Raw genomic sequence first — 20,769 nt, forward strand, 5'->3', positions numbered from 1 at the left:
CCCTGACAGGGTCCTGACACACTGTGAGACCACACACACCCCTGACAGGGTCCTGACACACAGTGAGACCCCACACACCGCTGACAGGGTCCTGACACACTGTGAGACCCCACACACCCCTGACAGGGTCCTGACAGCCTGTGAGTCCCCACACACAGAGGACAGGGTGATGACACACTGCGACACCCCACACACAGAGGACAGGGTCCTGACACACTGTGAGACTCCACACACCGCTGACAGGATCCTGTCACACTGTCAGACTCCACACTCCCCTGACAGGATCCTGTCACATTGTGAGACTCCACACACCGCTGACAGGATCCTGTCACACTGTGAGACCCCACACACCCCTGACAGGATGCTGTCACACTGTGAGACTCCACACTCCCCTGACAGGATCCTGTCACACTGTGAGACTCCACAAACCCCTGACAGGGTCCTGACACACTGTGATAACCCACACACGCCTGACAGGGTCCTGACACACTGTGAGAGACCACACAACCCTGATAGGGTGCTGACACACTGTGAGAATCCACATACCCCTGACAGGATCCTGTCACACTGTGAGACCCCACACACCCTTCACAGGTTCCTGACACATTGGGAGACCCCACACACACACACGACAGGGTCCTGATACACTGTGAGACCTACACACCACTGATAGAGTCCTGACACACTGTGAGACCCAACACACCACTAGCATGTACCTGACATTTGTGTGACACCACACCCCGCTGACAGGGTCCTGACACAGTGTGAGACACCACACACCCCTGATAGGGTGCTTACACACTGTGAGAATCCACATACCCCTGACAGGATCCTGACACACTGTGAGACCCCACACACCCTTCACAGGTTCCTGATACACTGAGAGACTCCACACATCACTGACAACGTCCTGACACACTGTGAGACCCCACACACCCCTGACAGGGTCCTGATACACTGTGAGACACAACACACGCCTGACAGTGTGCTGACACACTGTGAGACCACACACACCCCTGACAGGATCCTGTCACACTGTGAGACCCCACACAACCCTGACAGGGTCCTGTCACACTGTGAGACTCCACGCACGCCTGACAGGGTCCTGACACACTGTGAGACACCACACATGCCTGACAGGGTCCTGACACACTGTGAGACACCAGAAACGCCTGACAGTGTGCTGTCACACTGTAAGACTCCACACACCCCTGACAGGGTCTTGACACACTGAGAGACTCCACGCAACACTGACAACGTCCTGACACACTGTGAGACCCCACACACCCCTGACAGGGTCCTGACACACTGTGAGACACCACACACGCCTGACAGTGTGCTGACACACTGTGAGACCACACGCACCCCTGACAGGATCCTGTCACACAGTGAGACCCCACACAATCTGAGACCCCACACACCCCTGACAGGGTCTTGACACACTGTGAGACCCCACACACCGCTGACAAGTTCCTGTCACACTGTGAGACCCCACACACCCCTGACAGGATCCTGCCACACTGTGAGACCCCACACACCCCTGACAGGATCCTGTCAGACTGTGAGACTCCACACACCCCTGACAGGGTCCTGACACACTGTGAGACCCCACACACTCCTGACAGGGTCCTGACACACTGTGAGTCCCCACACACACCTGACAGGGTCCTGACAGCCTGTGAGACCCCACACACAGAGGACAGGGTGATGACACACTGCGAGACACCACACACAGAGGACAGGGTCCTGACACACTGTGAGACTCCACACACCGCTGACAGGATCCTGTCACACTGTGAGACTCCACACACCGCTGACAGGGTCCTGACACACTGTGAGACCCCACACAATGTGAGACCACACACACCCCTCACAGGATCCTGTCACACTGTGAGACCCCACACAACCCTGACAGGGTCCTGTCACACTGTGAGACTCCACACACCGCTGACAGGGTCCTGACACACTGTGAGACCCCACACAATGTGAGACCACACACACCCCTGACAGGATCTTGTCACTCTCTGAGACCCCACACAATGTGAGACCACAAACACCCCTGATAGGATCCTGTCACACTGTGAGACCCCACACAACCCTGACAGGGTCCTGACACACTCTGAGACTCCACACACCTATGACAGGATCCTGACACAATGTGAGACCTACACACCACTGAGAGAGTCCTGACACACTGTGAGACCCCACACACTCCTGACAGGGTCCTGACACACTGTGAGACCCCACACACCCCTGACAGGATCCTGACACACACTGAGATCACATAAAACCCTGGCAGGGTCGTGATACATTGTGAGACAGCACACACACCCGTGGCAGGGTCCTGACACACTGTGAGACCCAACACACCACTGACAGGGTCCTGACACACAGTGAGACCCCACACACCACTGACAGGGTCCTGACACACTGTGAGACCCCACACACACCTGACAGGGTCCTGACACACTGTGAGACCCCACACACCCCTGACAGGGTCCTGCCACACTGTGAGACCACACACACCCCTGACAGGGTCTTGACACACTGTGAGACCCCACACACCGCTGACAAGTTCCTGTCACACTGTGAGACCCCACACACCCCTGACAGGATCCTGTCACACTGTGAGACCCCACACACCCCTGACAGGGTCCTGACACACGGTGAGACCTTGCACACCCCAAATAGAGTCCTGACACACTGTGAGACCCCACACACCCCTGACAGGGTCCTGACAGCCTGTGAGACCCCACACACAGAGTACAGGGTGATGACACACTGCGACACCCCACACACAGAGGACAGGGTCCTGACACACTGTGAGACTCCACACACCGCTGACAGGATCCTGTCACACTGTCAGACCCCACACACCCCTGACAGGATGCTGTCACACTGTCAGACTCCACACTCCCCTGACAGGATCCTGTCACATTGTGAGACTCCACACACCGCTGACAGGATCCTGTCACACTGTGAGACCCCACACACCCCTGACAGGATGCTGTCACACTGTGAGACTCCACACTCCCCTGACAGGATCCTGTCACACTGTGAGACTCCACAAACCCCTGACAGGGTCCTGACACACTGTGATACCCCACACACGCCTGACAGGGTCCTGACACACTGTGAGACACCACACACCCCTGATAGGGTGCTGACACACTGTGAGAATCCACATACCCCTGACAGGATCCTGTCACACTGTTTGACCCCACACACCCTTCACAGGTTCCTGACACATTGTGAGACCCCACACACACACGACAGGGTCCTGATACACTGTGAGACCTACACACCACTGATAGAGTCCTGACACACTGTGAGACCCCACACACCCCTGACAGGGTCCTGACACACTGTGAGACCTACACACCACTGATAGAGTCCTGAAACACTGTGAGACCCCACACACTCCTGACAGGGTCCTGACACATTGTGAGACCCCACACACCACTGACAGGATCCTGACACACACTGAGATCCCATAAAACCCTGGCAGGGTCGTGATACACTGTGAGACCCCACACACACCCGTGGCAGGGTCCTGACACAGTATGAGACCCCACACACCCCTGACAGGGTGCTGACACACTGTGAGACCCCACACACCACGGGAATGTACCTGACATTTGTGTGACCACACACCCCGCTGACAAGGTCTTGACACACTGAGAGACTCCACACACCACTGACAACGTCCTGACACACTGTGAGACCCCACACACCCCTGACAGGATCCTGTCACACTGTGAGACTCCACACACCCCTGACAGGATCCTGACACACTGTGAGACCCCACACACCCCTGACAGGGTCCTGACACACTGTGAGACCTACACACCACTGATAGAGTCCTGAAACACTGTGAGACCCCACACACTCCTGACAGGGTCCTGACACATTGTGAGACCCCACACACCACTGACAGGATCCTGACACACACTGAGATCCCATAAAACCCTGGCAGGGTCGTGATACACTGTGAGACCCCACACACACCCGTGGCAGGGTCCTGACACAGTATGAGACCCCACACACCCCTGACAGGGTGCTGACACACTGTGAGACCCCACACACCACGGGAATGTACCTGACATTTGTGTGACCACACACCCCGCTGACAAGGTCTTGACACACTGAGAGACTCCACACACCACTGACAACGTCCTGACACACTGTGAGACCCCACACACCCCTGACAGGGTCCTGACACACAGTGAGGCACCACACACGCCTGACAGGGTCCTGACACACAGTGTGATCCCACACACCCCTGACAGGATCCTGACACACTGTGAGACCCCACACACCCCTGACAGGGTCCTGACACACTGTGAGACACCACACACGCCTGACAGTGTGCTGACACACTGTGCGAGCACAGGCACCCCTGACAGGATCCTGTCACACTGTGAGACCCCACACACCCCTGACAGGGTCCTGACACACTGTGAGACCCCACACACCACTGACAACGTCCTGACACACTGTGAGACCCCACACACCCCTGACAGGGTCCTGACACACTGTGGGACCCCACACACGCCTGACAGTGTGCTGACACACTGTGAGACACCACACAACCCTGACAGGATCCTGTCACACTGTGAGACTCCACACACCCCTGACAGGATCCTGTCACACTGTGAGACTCCACACACCACTGACAACGTCCTGACACACTGTGAGACCCCACACACCCCTGACAGGGTCCTGACACACTGTGAGACCCCACACACCCCTGACAGGGTCCTGTCACACTGTGAGACGCCACACACGCCTGACAGGGTCCTGACACACTGTGAGACCCCACACACCCCTGACAGAGTCCTGACACACTGTGAGACTCCACATACCCCTGACAGGATCCTGTCACACTGTGAGACCCCACAGACTCCTGACAGGGTCCTGACACACTGTGAGACCCCACACACGCCTGACAGGGTCCTGACACACTGTGAGACACCACACACCCCTGATAGGGTGCTGACACACTGTGAGACTCCACACACCCCTGACAGGATCCTGTCACACTGTGAGACCCCACACACCCCTGACAGGGTTCTGACACACTGTGAGACCCCACACACGCCTGACAGGGTCCTGACACACTGTGAGACACCACACACCCCTGACAGGGTCCTGACACACTGTGAGACCACACACACCCCTGACAGGATCCTGTCACATTGTGAGACTCCACACACCACTGACAACGTCCTGACACACTGTGAGACCCCACACACTCCTGACAGGGTCCTGACACACTGTGAGACCCCACACACGCCTGACAGGGTCCTGACACACTGTGAGACACCACACACCCCTGATAGGCTGCTGACACACTGTGAGACCCCACACACCCTTCACAGGTTCCTGACACACTGTGAGACCCCACACACACATGACAGGGATCTGACACATTGTGAGACCCCACACACACACGACAGGTTCCTGATACACTGTGAGACCTACACACCCCTGACAGGGTCCTGACACACTGTCAGACTCCACACACACTGACAGGGTCCTGACACACTGTGAGACGCCACACACTCCTGACAGGGTCCTGACACACTGTGAGACCCCACACACCCCTGACAGGATCCTGACACACACTGAGATCCCATAAAACCCTGGCAGGGTCGTGATACACTGTGAGACCCCACGCACACCCGTGGCAGGGTCCTGACACAGTATGAGACCCCACACACCCCTGACAGGGTCCTGACACACTGTGAGCCAACACACCACTGGCAGGTACCTGACATTTGTGTGACCCCACACCCCGCTGACAGGGTCTTGACACACTGAGAGACTCCACACACCACTGACAACGTCCTGACACACTGTGAGACCCCACACACCCCTGACAAGGTCCTGACACACTGTGAGACACCACACACGCCTGACAGTGTGCTGACACACTGTGAGACTCCACACACCCCTGACAGGATCCTGACACACTGTGAGACCCCACACACCCCTGACAGGGTCCTGACACCCTGTGAGACCTACACACCCCTGACAGGGTCCTGACACACTGTGAAACCCCACACCCCGCTGACATGGTCTTGACACACTGTGAGAGCCCAGACACCCCTGACAGGATCCTGACACATTGTGAGACCCCACACACCCCTGACAGGGTCTGACACACTGTGAGACCCCACACACCCCTGACAGAGTCCTGACACACTGTGAGCCCCCACACACCCCTGACAGTGTCCTGACACACAGTGAGACCCCACACACCCCAAAGAGGGTCCTGACACATTGTGAGACCTGAGACACCCATGAGAGGCTCCTGACACGCTTTGAAACCCAACACACCCCTGACAGGGTCCTGACGTCCGTGAGACCCGGCACACCGCTAACAGGATCCCGACACACTGAGATACCACACATCGCTGACAGGGTCCTGACACACTGTGAGAGCTCTCACACCTGACAGTGTCCTGACACACTGTGAGGCCCCACACAACCCCTGACAGGGTCCTGACACACTGTGAGATCCCACACACCCCTGACAGGGTCCTGACACACTGTGAGGCCCCACACAACCCCTGACAGGGTCCTGACACACTGTGAGGCCCCACACACCCCTGACAGCGTCCTGACACACAGTGAGACCCCACACACCCCAAAGAGGGTCCTGACACATTGTGAGACCTGAGACACCCATGAGAGGCTCCCGACATGCTTTGAAACCCAGCACACCCCTGACAGGGTCCTGACACACTGTGAGGCCCCACACAACCCTGATAGGGTCCTGACCCATTGTGAGACCCCACACACCCCTGGCAGGGTTGTGACACACTCTGAGACCCGACACACCCCCGTGGCAGGGTCCTGACAAACTATTAGACCCCACACAACCCTGGCAGGGTCCAGATAAACTCTGAGATCCCACCCAACACTGACAGGGTCCTGATAAAGTGTGAGACACCACACTCTCCTGACAGGTTCCTGACACACTATAAGACCCCACACACCTCTGCCAGGTTCCTGACAGATTGTGAGATGCCACACAGCCTTGAGGGCGTCCTAACACACATACTGAATGAACACCAAACCCTCCTAAGAGGATCCTAACAAACATTGAGACCCCACACGCTTCTGACAGGTTCCTGACACACTGTGAGACCCCACACATACCTGATAGGGTCCTGACACACTGCGAGACACCACACCCGCCTGACAGGGTCCTGACACACTGTGAGACGCCACACACCCCTGACAGGGTCCTGATACACTGTGAGACACCACACACCCCTGACAGGGTCCTGACACACTGTGAGACCCCACACACTCCTGACAGGGACCTGACACACTGTGAGACCCCACACACCCCTGACAGTGTCCTGACACACTGCGAGACACCACACACGCCTGACAGGGTCCTGACACACTGTGAGACGCCACACACCCGTGGCAGGTTCAAGACACACTGTAAGAAACCACACTACCCTGACTGGATCCTGACACAGTGTGAGACCCCACACACCCCTGACAGGGTTCAAAGACACTTTGAGATGTCACACACCCCAACCAGCCACCCACTTTGCACGTGCTGATGTGCAAAGTTACTTGTTCGTATTTTGAATCAGTGACGGTGGGTGGGAAGGGGAGCTGTGATTCCCCGACCTGTTACTTTGACAGAATGCCCACTACCTTCTTCTCTATCTCCATATGCCACATCAACACTGGGGATGAAAAGTTTCTTCCTCTGGAAAAAAATGACAGCTGTGACGGTAGTGGGAGATTGTCCGGTACAGGACAGTCGGGGGTCAGTAAACTACCAGGGAAATACTCACCTTCACAGCACAATTAATGTGGAAATGTGATAATCTGGTCTTATCTGGACCAGGCCTCTCTGTCCAGTCAGGGGTCTGTTAATTGAATTTACTTTACTGTACGAACATCCATTGATGAATCCAATCAATACAATAGATTTGAGCTAACTCTTGTGTGCTTAAATACTGAGTTCTGAGTTGAGGCATCTAACAGTTTGTCCACTGTCTGTTCCCATGGAAGATGTTCAACAGAAACACAAGGAGACTCTGCAGGCACAGACTGAAACACTGAGAGTGAACACAATCCTGATGAGGGAGAAGGTGAAGGTTTTCCAGCTGGTTGATCGATACGCTGAGCTCACGGTCATTTCTACTGTTCGAGATTGGACACTGGTGGAACATGAACTGCTGGCAAGAGGCAGAGACCACGAGGAGTGGAGAGAGAAACTTCTCCGTGGACTCCTGGAAAAACTCCAGACGGATCAGTTGTTCCAGAGCAGCTTTTCGCGAAGTAAATCCAAATCTGGGAGTTCGGCAGCAGTGGCCGGAGTCCCGGGGATCGGGAAAACAACAATGGTACAAAAGATTGTTTATGACTGGGCCACGGGGAAAATATACCAACAGTTCCAGTTTGTCTTCAGTTTCAAATTCCGTGATTTAAACAGTATTAACTGTCGAATAAACCTGAGGGAACTGATTCTGGATCAGTATCCCTACTTTGGGAATATCCTGAGAGAGGTCTGGAAGAACCCAGAGGGATTGCTGTTTATATTCGATGGTTTGGATGAATTCAATGACAAAATTGATTTTGCTGACAGTCGGAGAGATACAGAACCCAAGCACCAGTGCCCAGATCCTGAGTGGTGGTGTGAGGTGTCTGACATTGTGTACAGTTTAATCCAGGGCAAGCTGCTCCCAGGGTGTTCAGTGCTGGTGACCACCCGTCCCACTGCGTTACATTTATTAGAAAAGGCTGACATCAGTGTCTGGGCTGAAATCCTGGGATTTGTTGGTGAAGAACGGAAGGAATATTTCATGAGGTATTTTAAAGATCAGACGGTGGCGGAAGCTGTTTTCAAACATGTGAAGGAGAACGAGATCCTTTACACCATGAGCTACAACCCCTCCTACTGCTGGATCCTCGCTCTGACACTGGGCCCCTTCTTCACACAAAGAGTCAGGGACCCGCAGCGAGTTCCCAAGACCATCACCCAACTGTACTCCTACTATATTTACAACATCCTGAAAAACCACGGCCGTGAGATTGAGAACCCCCGTGATGTGTTACTCAGGGTTGGTCAGATGGCCTTCAGAGGAGTGTCCGATAAGAAGATTGTGTTTACAGATGGAGATTTGATCAAGTACAATCTGCAGCCTTCCCAGTTCCTGTCAGGGTTCCTGATGGAGCTTTTGGAGAGAGAGGATTCTGCCCGGAGCGTGGTGTACACATTCCCACACCTCACCATCCAAGAGTTTGTAGCTGCAGTCGCACAATTCCTGAATCCACATCCCGGGGATATCCTGATATTCCTCACTGAAGCCCACAACATAACAGATGGGCGATTTGAGGTATTTGTCCGTTTTGTTGCTGGTCTCTCCAACCCAATGACAGCTCGGGGCCTGGAGGAGTTTCTGGGTCCATTTCCTCTTGAAACGACCTGCCGGGTGATTGACTGGGTGAAGGAGGAGGTTAAACGCCAGAGTGGAAACACGGGGAGTGAAGCTGGTAAAAGGAGCCTCCTGAACACATTGCACTATCTGTTTGAGTCTCAGAATCGTGGACTGGCTCAGGCCTCACTGGGATCTGTGAAAACACTTTCATTCAGTGGAATGACACTGACCCCGATTGACTGCGCGGTCCTGTCTCATGTCATCGGACTCTGTGATACAATAAAACACCTCGACTTGGAGAACTGCCTCATTCAGTGTGAAGGAATCCAACGGCTGGGACCCGGGCTGCACAAGTGCCAGGAGTTGAGGTAACTTGATTTATCTCTCACTTTGAACTGTGAAACTGTCTCATTGTGTTGTTTCAATGTTTGGGTTAAACTGTAGTAAATCAGATTGTGAAGAATTGTGACAAATGCCCAGGGGATCGGTCAGTAATTCCCCAAGGACGGGAGGGTTCTGTGGTTTCTTGTGAAGCGATGTTGGAGACTTCATCAGATCAGTGAACAACGGCCATTGGTTTAATGACAGTAAATCACAGGAATGGCCGTGTTTCTCGCTGCCTGTGACACGTCCATTGACAATGTTCCTTCTCACTGTTACTGACACCCAGACCGACACTGACTGCAGCAGGTGGGTCAGAGATTCACACCCCCTTCCTGGTGAGGGACAAGAGACCGTCAGCAGACTGTCCCAGTGAGAGGGAGAGAAATACCGTTGTCAGATTGTCCTCACCTGCCCTTCCCCGTGTGTGACTATCACCATCAGTCCGCCTGTGTGACTGTGCTCACTACCAGATATGCAGAGAGAGAGGGCGCATCTCCTCTGGGCCTCTGTTCAGACCCAACACACACGTACAGAAATTTTCTGCATCCTCTCGTCTTGTAGGATTATCGTTTACCCTTGGAATCCTCCTGTAGGACCTCTCATCCCAATCCCCCTTCCATTCTTTGGGATCTCGTCCCCATCCCCATTCCGCCAGTGGGCTCTCTATTACCCTTTCCTCATTCTCCTGTGGGATGTTTTCCCCACCCCCCTTCCTCCTGTGGGATCTCTCTTCCCAATCCCGCTTTCTCCTGGGGGATCTCCCTTCTCCATGCCCTTTCCTCCTGTGGGATCTCTCCTCCCCATCTCCTTTCCTCCTGTGCGATCTCTTCCCCATCCACCTTCTGTCGTATCTTTCTTCCCCATCCCCCTTCTTCCTGCATGATCTCTCTTCCCCATTCCCTTCCTCCTGTGGGATCTCTCTTCCCCACCCCCATCATCCTGTGGGATCTCTCTTCCCCACCCCCATCATCCTGTGGGATCTCTCTTCCCAATCCCGCTTCCTCCTGTGGGTTCTCCCTTCCCAATCCCCTCCTTCCTCTGGGATCCCCTCCCCATCCCCTTTCCTCAGTGGTATCCTTTCCCATCCCCCTTCCTCCTGTGGGAACTCTCTTCCCCATCTCCCTTCCTCCTGTGGGATCTCAATTGCCCATCCCCTTTCCTCCTGTGGGATCTCTTCCCCATCCCCCTTCCTCCTGTGGGATCTCTCTTCCCCATTACCCTTCCTCCTGTGAGATCTTTCTTCCCAATCCCACATCCTCCTGTGTGACCTCTCTTCCTCCTGTGGGATCTCACCCATCATCTTCTTCCTGTGGGATACCCTCCCCACCCCCTTTCCTCCAGTGGTATCTCTTCCCATCCCCTTCCCTCTGTGAGTTCTCTCTTCCCCATCCCACTTTCTCCATTGGGATCTCTCTTCCCATCCCTCTTCCTCCTGTGGGATCTCTCTTCCACATCCCCCATCCTCCTGTGGGATCTCTCTTCCACATCCCCCATCCTCCTGTGGGATCTTTCTTCCTCTTCCCCATGCCCCTTCCTCTGTGGGAGCTCTCTTCACTTCCCCTTTCCGCCTGAGTGAACTCTCCTCCCCATCCCCCTTCATAGAATCATAAAATCATAAAACACCAGCGCACAGAAAACAAGCCATTCGGCCCTTCTGCTCTGTGCCGAAACTTTATTCCGCTTGTCCCATTGACCTGCACCCGGTCCATAACCTTCCAGACCGCCCCCATCCATGTATCTATCCAATTTATTCGTAAAGCTTAAGAGTGAGTCCGCATTTTCTACATCAGATGGCAGCTCGTTCCACACTCTCACCACTCTCTCAGTGAAGAATTTCCCCCTAAACCTTTCCCCTTTCACTCTGAAGCCAAGTCCTCTTGTAATTTATCTCTCCTAATCTATGTGGAAAGAGCCTATTCGCAATTACCCTGTCTATACCCCTCAGAGTTTTGTAAACTTCCATCAAATCTCCCCTCATTCTTCTGCGCTCCAAGGAATAAAGTCCTAACCTGTTCAACCTTTCCTTGTAGCTCAACTCCTGAAGACCAGGCATCATCCTAGTAAATCTTCTCTGCACTTTTTCAATCCCACTGATATCCTTCCTATAGTTCAGTGACCAGAACTGCACACAATACTCCAAATTTGGCCTCTCCAATGCCTTATACAACCTCATCATAATATTCCAACTCCTATACTCAGTACTTTGATTTATGAATGCCAGGATGCCAAAAGCCTTCTTTACAACCCTGTCTACCTGTAACGCCACTTTCAGGGACTTGTGTATCTGAACCCCCAGATCCTTTTGTTCCTCCGCACTTCTCAGTGCCCTACCATTTACTGTGTATGTCCTACCTTGATCAGTCGTTCCAAAATGCAACACCTCACACTTGTCTGCATTAAAGTGGTGACTAGTGGTGTGCCTCAGGGATCTGTACTGGGTCCAATGTTGTTTGTCGTATACATTAATGGTCTGGATGATGGAATGGTAAATTGGATTAGTAAGTGTGCAGATACTACTAAGATAGGTGGTGGTGTTGTGAATAATGAAGTTTTCAAAGTTTGTTGTTCAAAGATTTAGGCCAGTTAGAAGAGTGGGCTGAACGATGGCAGATGGAGTTTAATGCTGATAAGTGTAAGCTGCTACATTTTGGTAGGAATAATTCAAATAGGACATACATGGTAAATGATAGGGCATTGAGGAATGCAGTAGAACAGAGTGATCTCGGAATAATGGTGCATAGTTCCCTGAAGGTGGAATCTCATGTGGATAGGGTGGTGAAGAAAGCTTTTGGTATGCTGGCTTTATAATTCAGAGCATTGAGTATAGGAGTTAGGATGTAATGTTAAAATTGTACAAGGCATTGGTGAGGCCAAATTTAGAGTATTGTGTACAGTTCTGGTCACCGAATTATAGGAAAGATGTCAACAAAATAGAAAGAATACAGAGGAGATTTACTAGAATGTTACCTGGGTTTCTGCACCTAAGTTACAGGGAAAGGTTGAACAAGTTAGGTCTTTATTCTTTGGAGTGTAGAAGGTTGAGGGGGGACTTGATAGAGGTAGTCAAAATTATGAGGGGGATACTCAGAGTTGACGTGGATAGTTTTTTACAATTGCGAGTAAGGGAGGTTAGAACAAGAGGGAATGAGTTGATAGTGAAGGAGCAAAAGTTTAGGGTTAACACGAGGGGGAACTTCTTTATTCAGAGAATGGTAGCTCTGTGGAACGAGCTTCCAGTAGAAGTGGTAGAGGCAGTTTCAATTTTGTCATTTACAAAAAAATTGGATAGGTTTATGGACAGGAAAGGAATGGAATGGAGGGTTAAGGGCTGAGTGCAGGTAGATGGGACTAGGTGAGAGTAAGCATTCGGCATGGACTAGGGCCGAGATGGCCTGTTTCCGTGCTGTAATTGTTATATGGTTATATGTCATATGTTATAAATTCCATCTGCCATTTCCTGGCCCATTTTTCCAGTTGGTCCAGATCCCTCTGCAAGCTTTGAAAGCCTTCCTCGCTGTCCACAACGCCTCCATCTTAGTGTCATCAGCAAACTTGCTGATCCAATTTATCACATTATCATCTAGATCACTGATACAGACAACAAACAACAATGGCCCCAGCATAGATCCCTGAGGCACACCACTAGTCACAGGCCTCCAGTCTGAGAAGCAATCATCCACTACCACTCTCTGTCTTGTCCCACACAGCCAATTTCAAATCCAGTTTACAACCTCTCCATGGATACCTAGTGTCTGGACCTTTAGAACTAAACTCTTACGTGGGACCTTGTCAAAGCCCTTACAAAAGTCCATGTAGACAACATCCGCAGCCTTTCCTTCATATGCATTCTTGGTAACCTCCTTGGAAAACACTACAAGATTCATTAAACATGATCTACCACACACAAAGCCATGTTGACTATCTTTAATCAGCCCTTGGCTGTCCAAATCCTTGTATATCCGATCTCGCAGAACACTTTCCGCTAATTTACCTACTACTGATGTCAGGCTCACTGGCCTGTAATTACCTGGTGTACTTTTGGAGCCTTTTTCAAACAACGGAACTACATGAACTACCCTCCAATCCTCCGGCACCGCACCCGTGGCTGAGGACATTTTAAATATTTCTGCCAGGGCCCCTGCAATTTCCACACTAGTCTCTTTCAAGGTCCGAGAAAATATCATGTCAGGCCCGGGGGATTTAACTACCTGTATTTACTGTAAGGCAGCAAGCAGCTACTCCTCTTTAAAATCTATATGTTCCATGACACTACAGTTTGTTTGCCTTAATTCCATATCCGCTATGCCAGTTTCCTGAGTAAACACTGACACAAAAAAACTTTAAGATCTCCCCCATCTCGTGAGGCTCCACACATAGAAGACCACTCTGATCTTCAAGGGGAACAATTTTGTCCTTTACTATCCTTTTACTCTTAATATACTTGTAGAAACCCTTCGGGTTTAGCTTCACATTATCTGCCAAAGCAACCTCATGTCTTCTTTTTGCCTTCCTAATTTCCTTCTTTCGTAATCCCTTACATTTTCTGTACTCTTCAAGTACCTCATTTGTCCCTTGTTGCCTGTACCTGCTAAACACCTACTTAACCAGATCGCCAATATCCCTTGAAAACCAAGGTTCACTATCCCTGTTAACTTTGCCTTTAATCCTGGCAGGAACATGCAAACTCTGCACTCTCAAAATTTCACCCTTGAAAGCGTTCCACTTACTGAACACATCCTTGCCAGAAAAGAACTTATCCCAATCCACTCTTCCCAGATTCTCCCTCATTTCCACAAAATTGGCCCTTCTTCAATTCAGAACCTTAACTGGTGGACCAGTCCTATCCTTATCCATAATTATCTTGAAACTAATGACATTATGGTCACTGGACCCAAAATGTTCACCTACACATACTTCTGTCACCTGACCTGTCTGATTCCCTAATAGGGGATCAGGTACTGCACCCTCTCTCGTTGGTACCTCAATATATTGATTTAGAAAACTTTCCTGAACACATTTGACAAACTCCACGCCATCTAACCCTTTCTCAGACTGGGCGTCCCCGTCAATATGTGAAAAGTTAAAATCCCCTACGATTACAACTTTATGTTTCTTACATTGGTCTACAAACTCTCTACAGATTTGCTCCTCCAATTCTCTCTGACTATTGGGCGGTCTATAATACAACCCTATTAGTGTACTCACAACTTTTCTGTTCCTCAGCTCCACCTATATGGCCTCTGTAAACGAACCCTCCGGGCTGTCCCGTCTACGCACAGCTGTGATATTCTCCCTGACTGGTAATGCCACTTCTCCCCCTTTCATCCCTCCCCTCTATCACGTCTGAAACAGTGGAACCTCGGAACATGAAGCTGGAGCTTTTAAGGAATATCAAAGTGTATAAATCTCTGGATCCTGACAGGATATTCCCTAGGACCATGAGGGAGGTTAGTGTAGAAATAGCAGGGGCTCTGACAGAAATATTTGAAATGTCATTAGAAATGGGGATGGTGCTGGAGGATTGGCGTATTGTTTATATTGTTCCATTGTTTAAAAAGAGTTCTAAGATTAAACCTAGCAATTATAGGCCTGTCAGTTTGACGTCAGTGGTGGGTAAATTAATGGAAAGTATTCTTAGAGATGGTATATATAATTATCTGGATAGACAGGGTCTGATTAGGAACAGTCAACATGGATTTGTGCGTGGAAGGTCATGTTTGACAAATCTTATTGAATTTTTTGAAGAGGTTACGAGGGTAAAGCAGTGGATGTTGTCTATACGGACTTCAGTAAGGTCTTTGACAAGGTTCCACACAGAGAAGGTTCAGTCGTTAGGCATTAATATTGAAGTATTAAAATGGATTCAACAGTGGCTGGATGGGAGATGCTAAAGAGTAGTGGTGGATAACTGTCAGGTTGGAGGCCGGTGACTAGTGGTGTGCCTCAGGGATCTGTACTGGGTCCAATGTTGTTTGTCATATACATTAATGATCTGGATGATGGGGTGGTAAATTGGATTTGTAAGTATGCAGATGATACTAAGGTAGGTGGCGTTGTGGATAATGAAGTAGGTTTTAAAAGTTTGCAGAGAGATTTAGGCCAGTTAGAAGAGTGGGCTGAACGATGGCAGATGGAGTTTAATGCCGATAAGTGTGAGGTGCTACATTTTAGTAGGAATAATCCAAATAGGACATACATAGTAAATTGTAGGGCATTGAAGAATGCAGTAGAACAGAGTGATCTAGGAATAATGGTGCATAGTTCCCTGAAGGTGGAATCTCATGTGGATAGGGTGGTGAAGAAAGCTTTTGGTATGTTGGCCTTTATAAATCAGAGTATTGAGTATAGGAGTTGGGATGTAATGTTAAAATTGTACAAGGCATTGGCAAGGCTGAATTTAGAGTACTGTGTACAGTTCTGGTCAGCGAATTATAGGAAAGATGTCAACAAAATAGAGAGAGTACAGAGAAGATTTACTAGAATGTTACCTGGGTTTCAGCACCAAGTTACAGAGAAAGATTGAACAAGTTATCTCTTTATTCTTTAGAGCATAGCAGGTTGAGGGGGGACTTGATAGAGATATTTAAACTTATGAGGGGGAATAGATAAAGTTGATGTGGATAGGCTTTTTCCATTGAGAATAGGGGAGATTCAAACAAGAGGACATGAGTTGAGAGTTAGGAGGCAAAAGTTTAAGGGTAACACGAGGGCTGATTTCTTTACTCAGAGAGTGGTAGCTGTGTTGAACGAGCTTCCAGTATAAGTGGTAGAGGCAGGTTCGGTATTGTCATTTAAAGTAAAAGAGGATAGGTATCTGGACAGGAATAGAATGGAAGGTTATGGGCTGAGTGCGGGTCAGTGGGACTAGATGAGAGTAAGCGTTCGGCACGGACGAGAAGGGCCAAAATGGCCTGTTTCCATGCTGTAATTGTTATATGGTTATATAGTTATAAGTCCTGCCCCTCCTGCAACCAAGTGTTACTAATAACAATAACGTCAAAATCACCATGTGCCAATCCACGATGTAAACTGATCGGCCTTACGTACAATACTCGTTGCATTGAAATAGATGCACCTGAGAACATTTCTATCACGTTCAATCCTTTGATATCTGTCTATACAAGCAGTTCTCGCATGACCCTTATCCTCCTCCACCTCACTATCTGCTCTAACACTCTAGTTCCCCTCCCCCTGCAATCTAGTTCAAAACCCCCGGAGCAGAACTTGCCAACCTACCGGCAAGGATGTTAGTCCCCTCCAGTTCAGGTGCAAACTGTCCAATTCGAACTGGTCCCACCTACCCTGGAAGAAAGCCCAATTGTCCAGAAACATGAACACCACCCTCATGCACCATCCCCTCAGCCACGTATTTAGCTGCATTATCTTCCTATTTCTAGTCTCACTGGCACGTGGCATGGGTAGAAATCCAGCTGTGGGATCTCCCTTCCCCATCCCCCTCCTCCCTGTGCGATGTACCTTCCCCATCTGACATCCTCCTGTGGGATCTTGCTTCCCCAACCCCCTTCCTCCTGTATGATCACTCTTCCACGTCCCTCCTCTTCCTGTGGGATCTCTCGTCCCCATCCCCCTTCCTCCTGTGGGATCTCTCTTCCCCATCCCCCTTCCTCCTGTGGGATCTCTCGTCCCCATCCCCCTTCCTCCTGTGGGATCTCTCGTCCCCATCCCCCTTCCTCCTGTGGGATCTCTCTTCCCCATCCCCCTTCCTCCTGTGGGATCTCTCTTCCCCATTCCCCTTCCTCCTGTGGGAACTCTCTTCCCCATCCCCCTTCCTCCTGTGGGATTTCTCTTCCCCATCCCCCTTCCTCCTGTGGGATCTCTCTTCCCCATCCCCCTTCCTCCTGTGGGAACTCTCTTCCCCATCCCCCTTCCTCCTGTGGGATCTCTCTTCCCCATCCCCCTTCCTCCTGTGGGATCTGTCTTCCCCATCCCCCTTCCTGCCATGGGATCTCTCTTCCCCATCCCCCTTCCTCCTGTGCGATCTCTCTTCCCCATCCCCCTTCCTCCTGTGGGATCTCTCTTCCCCATTCCCCTTCCTCCTGTGGGATCTCTCTTCCCCATCCCCCTTCCTCCTGTGGGAACTCTCTTCCCCATCCCCCTTCCTCCTGTGGGATCTCTCTTCCACATCCCCCTTCCTCCTGTGGGATCTCTCTTCCCCATCCCCCTTCCTGCCCTGGGATCTCTCTTCCCTATCCCCCTTCCTCCTGTGGGATCTCTCTTCCCCATCCCCCTTCCTCCTGTGGGGTCTCTCTTCCCCATCCCCCTTCCTCCTGTGCGATCTCTCTTCCCCATCCCCCTTCCTCCTGTGCGATCTCTCTTCCCCATCCCCCTTCCTCCTGTGCGATCTCTCTTCCCCATCCCCCTTCCTCCTGTGGGATCTCTCTTCCCCATCCCCCTTCCTCCTGTGGGATCTCTCTTCCCCATCCCCCTTCCTCCTGTGGGATCTCTCTTCCCCATCCCCCTTCCTCCTGTGGGAACTCTCTTCCCCATCCCCCTTCCTCCTGTGGGATCTCTCTTCCCCATCCCCCTTCCTGCCATGGGATCTCTCTTCCCCATGACCCTTGCTCCTGTGCGATCTCTCTTCCCCATCCCCCTCCTCCAGTGGGATCTCTCTTCCCCATCCCCCTTCCTGCCATGGGATCTCTCTTCCCCATCCCCCTTCCTGCCCTGGGATCTCTCTCCCCCATCCCCCTTCCTCCTGTGGGATCTCTCTTCCCCATCCCCCTTCCTCCTGTGGGATCTCTCTCCCCCATCCCCCTTCCTCCTGTGGGATATCCCTTCCCCATCACCCTTCCTCCATTGGGATCACTCGTCCATATGACTTCCTCCTGTGGGATCTCTCTTCCCCACCCCCATCATCCTGTGGGATCTCTCTTCCCCATCCCCGTTCCTCCTGTGGGATCTCTCTTCCCCATCCCCCTTCCTCCTGTTGGATCTCTCTTCCCCATCCCCCTTCCTCCCTTGGGATCTCTCTTTCCCATTCCCCTTCCTCCCGTGGGATCTCTCTTTCCCATTCCCCTTCCTCCCGTGGGATCTCTCTTCCCCATCCCCCTAACTCCTGAGGGATTTCGCTTCTCCATTGGCATTTCTCCTTTGAGATCACTTATCCATCCGACTTCCTTCTGTGGAACCACTCTTCCATATCTCCGTACTCATGTGGGATTAATTTTCCCCATCCACTTTCTTCCTGTGGGATCACATGTCCCCATCCACCTGTGGGATCTCTGTTCCCCATCTTCCACCCTCCTGTGGGATCTCTCCCCCATCCCCCTTCCTCCTCTGGGCTCTCTCTTCACCATCCCCCTTCCTGCAGTTGGGCCTCTGTTCCCATTCCCCTCTTCCTGTGGCATCTGACTTTCTCAGCTCCCCTCCTCCCGTAGGATCGCTCTACCCCATCACACTTCCTCCTGCTGTTTCTCTCCTGATGCTCCTTCCTCCTGTGGAATTGCTCTTCCCCATCCCCCTTCCACCTGTGGAATCTCTCTTCCGCATCCCCCTTCCTCACGTTGGGTCTCTCTTATCCACCCCCTTCGCCTTCCTCCTGTGGGATCTCTCTTCCCTATCCCCCTTCCTCCTGTGGAATCTCTCTTCCATGTACCTCCTCTTCCTGTCGGATCCCTATTCCCCAACCCCCTTCCTCCTGTATGATCTCTCTTCCACATCCCCCTTCCTCCTGTGGGATCTCTCTTCCACATCCCCCTTCCTCTTGTGGTATCTCTCTTCCCCATCTCCTTTCCTCCGGTGGGATCTCTCATCCCCATCACCCTTCCTCCGATGGTATTTATCTTCCCCACCACCTTTCTTCCTGTGGGATCTCTCTTCTCCATCCCGGCTGTTGGTCTCCCGTCCCCTTCCCCCTTCATGCTGTGGGCTCTCTCGTTCCCAACCCCCTTCCTCCCGTGGGATCTCTCTTCCCCATCCCACTTCCACCTGTGGGATATCCCTTCCCCATCACCCTTCCTCCTTTGGGATCACTCGTCCATCTGACTTCCTCCTGTGGAATCTCTCTTCCCCATCCCCCATCCTCCTGTGGGAACTCTATTCAACATCACCATTTCTCGTGTGGGTACTCTATTCCCATCCCCCAATCTTCTTTTGGGATCTCTCTTCCACATCTTCCTTCCTGCTTTTGGATCGCTCATCCATCCGACCTCCACCTGTGAGATCTCTCTTCCCTATCCCCCTTTTGGATCTCTCTTCCCCATCCCTTTCCTCCTGTGGGATCTCTCTTACACATCCCCCCTCCTCCTGTGGGATCTCTATTCACCATCACCCTTTCTCGTCTGGGGCCTCTGTTCCCATCCGCCACTCTTCTTTTGGGATCTCTCTTCCACATCTTCATTCCTCTTGAGGGAACTATCCCTTCCCCAATCCCTTCCACATGTGGGATCTCTCTTCCACATCCCCATTCATCCTGTGGGATCTCTCTTCCACATCCCCCATTCTCCTGTGGGATCCCTCTTCCCCATCTCCCTTCCTCCTGTGGCATCTCATCCCCAGCCCCCTTCTTCCAATGGGAATTATCTTCCCCACCCGCTTTCTTCCTGTGGGATCTCTCTTCCCCTTCCCCCTTCATGCACTCTCCTTACCAACCCCCTTCCTCGTGTGGGATATCCCTTCCCCATCACCCTTCCTCCTTTGGGATCACTTGTCCATCTGACTTCCTCCTGTGGGATCTGTCTTCACCATCCCCCTTCCTCCTGTGGGATCTCTCTTCCCCATCCCCCTTCCTCCTGTGGGATCTCTCTCCCCCAACCCCCTTCCTCCTGTGGGATCTCTCTTCCTCATCCCCCTTCCTCCTGTGGGATCTCTCTCCCCCATCCCCCTTCCTCGTGTGGGATATCCCTTCCCCATCACCCTTCCTCCTTTGGGATCACTCGTCCATCTGACTTCCTCCTGTGGGATCTGTCTTCCCCATCCCCCTTCCTCCTGTGGGATCTCTCTCCCCCAT

General features: G+C 51.8%; 1 protein-coding gene across 3 annotated transcripts in view; it reads left to right on the forward strand.

The window, feature by feature from the left end:
• LOC140723800 (NACHT, LRR and PYD domains-containing protein 3-like) overlaps positions 1-20,769 on the forward strand; it is a 99,860-nt gene that overhangs the window by 64,279 nt on the left and 14,812 nt on the right. For all 3 annotated transcript variants that reach the window (XM_073038338.1, XM_073038336.1, XM_073038337.1), the window contains exon 6: positions 8,047-9,784. In XM_073038338.1, coding sequence (XP_072894439.1) covers positions 8,047-9,784 — 1,738 coding nt within the window. The remainder of the gene's footprint in view (positions 1-8,046; positions 9,785-20,769) is intronic.

Source organism: Hemitrygon akajei, unplaced genomic scaffold (genome assembly GCF_048418815.1).
Source record: "Hemitrygon akajei unplaced genomic scaffold, sHemAka1.3 Scf000136, whole genome shotgun sequence".
Lineage (NCBI taxonomy): Eukaryota > Metazoa > Chordata > Chondrichthyes > Myliobatiformes > Dasyatidae > Hemitrygon > Hemitrygon akajei.